Below are 3,465 nucleotides of genomic sequence, written 5' to 3'. Positions count from 1 at the left end.
GCCATGTCTTGGCTTGCGCCACGTGGATACTAATATGATATGGTAGGATCAATATCTTGAATCTCAGACTGACTCATTTGACTGATAGATTGATACCACTCACCAAAAAAACTAACTACACTGTGTGGGAAAAAGATTGTGGGGTTGGCCAACTTTTGAGAAATCAGAAAGAAACCAACACTGTGGAAAAAAATATTTATGCGACTGATAGTAAAACAGGAGCGGTAACAGTAAGGGTCACCATTTTATTCGTAGAACATTTTGCATGTCACGTTTCAGATTTATATTGGAATATTGCCCGAATTAGCTATACTCTATTGAAACATGATAGAAAAAGGCTACCAAATTTCTTGATCAAATCATGCTTGTAACAGAATCATATGAGAATATTCGAAAATAATAAACTAAAACTGTAAAAAATATCTATGCAAAATATTAGATCGTTTTTATCGTAACATGCATGCTGCTCTCTACTGTTCTAGACTTTTAGTATAGAACCAAACTCACTCTTATTTGTATGGTATGAGTGTATGACGATAATTCCCATCCTTAATCTTCACACATATATATAAGATAGAATAGAAAGGTTAAATCAAAGACAAAAAAAAACACACACACATATAAGCATAAATGTCACTTGTAGTTGACTTGAGTAGTTAGAGAATCAGGGTTAGCTTACAAGCAAAAAAAAAATGATAAGTATGGGATATATAAAAAAGTTATATGGATTATGGTTTCCGAAAGCCGAATAGGATACAGCACCGACGATTTATTGGCATGTAAATATATAAACATCGCAAGAACCACAACATGCGAGATACCATAATCAGAAAGAGTAGATATTTGCTACAGTGCTACACTATACATGAGTACATTTTTTTTTTTTTTTTTTTTTTTTTTTTTTTTTTTTTTTTTTTTTTTTTTTTTTTNACTCAATATGTGATTTCAAGTTTTAGCAGAATGAGTAGTAAAACACTCAAAAGGATTCAGTAGACAATTAGAAACACGACGATAAACATTTATGTGCACAGCACACGTACGATGATGAGTATATCAAATTTGACAAATTGTGATATAGAACTTCATGGATTTGGGTTTGCAAGACAATTCATTGATTCATAGATGTTTACAAATAGAAAACGTCGTAGTATAAGGTACCAAAAATAAAAGAAGAAAAGGAAAAGCCCATTATTGAAAGGCCCAATATGAACCGACCCGTTTCAGAAAGTTGGTTTTTAAGTCTACTCAAAACCTCTCTAAAACGGAAAATCTCAGCTTCTCTCTCTTCTATTCCGGTTTTTGGCTACCACCGTCTCCGAAGAGGTATGAACTAGTTTTTGTATCTCTGATTCAGCTTCTTCTTCTTTTTTGTTTCTCTCGTAAAGTTGGATTTTTAACAAATTTGGTTTGTTGATTAGGTTATGGGTTTTGTCTCAGGATACACGGAGCTTGAGCAACAGCAGAGAAGTCTATCTCGTGTTTAGGGGTTTCGAAGAGACTAACGAGATTCGTGGATTTCGTCAATTCCTGGTAAAATTACTATCCCAGTTTCGATTTTTTTCATCTGAAACCTGTTGATTTTAATTTGGTTCTTTGTGTCTTTTGAACTACACGAGTTATATGCCCTTATTGAAGCTTGATACTTTGTCTGTTAGGTGTTTGTTTAAATTCCCAAGAGAGCACTTATACTTTGATTTTAGAATTAAAAGCTACCCTCGTTCTTATTTTGTAATGCGTCCGTCGTACGTGTATACAAGGCCCATAGAACTGATTTGGAATTCTTCTTTGTTCCAGGGTTTTCTCTAGATTGCTGTTTTCTGGGGATATAAGGAAAACATGGAACCCAACAAGCAAGATAATAATTTGTCATTGACACCTACTGCTCAAATCACAGCACCTCCAATTCTACAAGATGCCTCGTCGTCTCAGCCAGGTAATTCATTAGCTTTCCAAGTAGTTGTTACATCTAAGGTTACATGCTGTTGAATTCCTTTATATCTATTTCACTTATTCCTGGTAGAGAGTTTGTTTTGTCTGTTTCGTTCTTCCAATTGTTATTGAAAGTGTGTTGTTGGGTTTTCTTTGGTTTCGTGATCCTTAACTCTACTAATTGACGTCTCTCTTTTACTGCAACTTTCAGGTTTCTCTGCCTTACCACCTGTGGTTCCTCCTTCTTTCCCCCCACCAATGGCCCCTATACCAATGATGCCACATCCTCCAGTTGCCCGCCCACCTACTTTTAGGCCACCTGTTTCACAAAATGGTGAAGCCAAAACCAGTGACTCGGATTCGGATTCAGACGATGAACATTTTGAGATTTCTGAAGGGAGCAGGCAGGTCAGAGAAAGACAGGAAAAGGCAATGCAAGATCTGTTGGTAAAGCGTCGTACTGCTGCTGTCGCAGTTCCAACAAATGACAAATCTGTTAGGGATCGCCTTAGACGACTTGGGGAGCCTATTACTCTATTTGGAGAACAGGAAATGGAGAGAAGAGCTAGGTTGGCTCAGCTTATGGGTAGGCTTGATTTGAATGGGCAGTTGGATAAACTGCTTGAAGCTCACGACGAAGATGCGGCTCCAAAAGAGGAAGTGGATGATGATGTACCAGAATACCCTTTTTTTACCGAGGGTCCAAAGGAACTTAGAGAGGCTAGAATAGAAATTGCCAAGTTTTCTATCAAGAGAGCTGCTGTCAGGATTCAGCGTGCAAAGCGGCGGAGGGATGATCCAGATGAAGATATGGATGCAGAGACTAAGTGGGCTTTAAAGCAGGCTAGAAACATGGTCCTTGATTGCAGTAATTTTGGAGACGATCGTCCTCTTACTGGCTGCTCCTTCTCTCGTGATGGAAAAATACTTGCCACATGGTATGTCTCTCTTCTATCTCCTTCATACTCTCTCAAGCACAAACTAACTTATTCTCCACATATAGTTTCTTAGGTGTGAAACATTTTTGCTCGTCTCTAGTTGATTAGAATTACCTGGACTAGACTACATTCTACCTGCATATTTTAGTTTCATTGATATATCAGTTGAGAAGTATGTTAATAATCCTATTCTTAAATACTGAACCTGCTGATTTTCCTCAGTTTCAATTCCTTACATCTTTATAAAAACATGATGTTAGTTAGGCGTACAGTTTTATCTTATAAATTACATACTCCATGTCTAGTGCATTTGCCCTTTCTAACTGCATTACACATTCTCGAGGTTCATGACTTGTGTGGTACACATAATCCCTCCTCTGTTTAGTAATTTGTTTTTTCTTTGTCTAGTTCTCTAAGTGGAGTTACGAAACTGTGGGAGATGCCTCAAGTTACAAAAAAGATTGCTGTCTTGAAGGACCACAAAGAACGTGCAACTGATGTAGTGTTCTCCCCTGTGGATGATTGTCTAGCAACTGCTTCTGCTGATCGAACTGCAAAGCTGTGGAAAACTGATGGAACGCTCCTACAAACTTTTGAA

General features: G+C 37.4%; 1 protein-coding gene across 2 annotated transcripts in view; it reads left to right on the top strand.

Moving 5' to 3' along the window:
- The window catches only part of LOC104793061 (U4/U6 small nuclear ribonucleoprotein PRP4-like protein), a 3,592-nt gene continuing 1,384 nt past the window's right edge, over positions 1,258-3,465 (top strand). Inside the window, exons 1-5 of one of the 2 annotated variants that reach the window (XM_019226767.1) lie at positions 1,258-1,323; positions 1,419-1,530; positions 1,795-1,933; positions 2,141-2,867; positions 3,276-3,342. In XM_019226767.1, the coding sequence (XP_019082312.1) occupies positions 1,837-1,933; positions 2,141-2,867; positions 3,276-3,342 (891 nt within the window). In that variant the 5' untranslated portion in view covers positions 1,258-1,323; positions 1,419-1,530; positions 1,795-1,836. The remainder of the gene's footprint in view (positions 1,324-1,418; positions 1,531-1,794; positions 1,934-2,140; positions 2,868-3,275; positions 3,343-3,465) is intronic. The other variant, XM_019226768.1, reaches the window with a different exon arrangement.

This window comes from Camelina sativa, chromosome 6, assembly GCF_000633955.1.
Source record: "Camelina sativa cultivar DH55 chromosome 6, Cs, whole genome shotgun sequence".
NCBI classification, from domain to species: Eukaryota; Viridiplantae; Streptophyta; class Magnoliopsida; order Brassicales; family Brassicaceae; genus Camelina; species Camelina sativa.
This window is presented reverse-complemented; position numbering and strand designations above follow the sequence as displayed.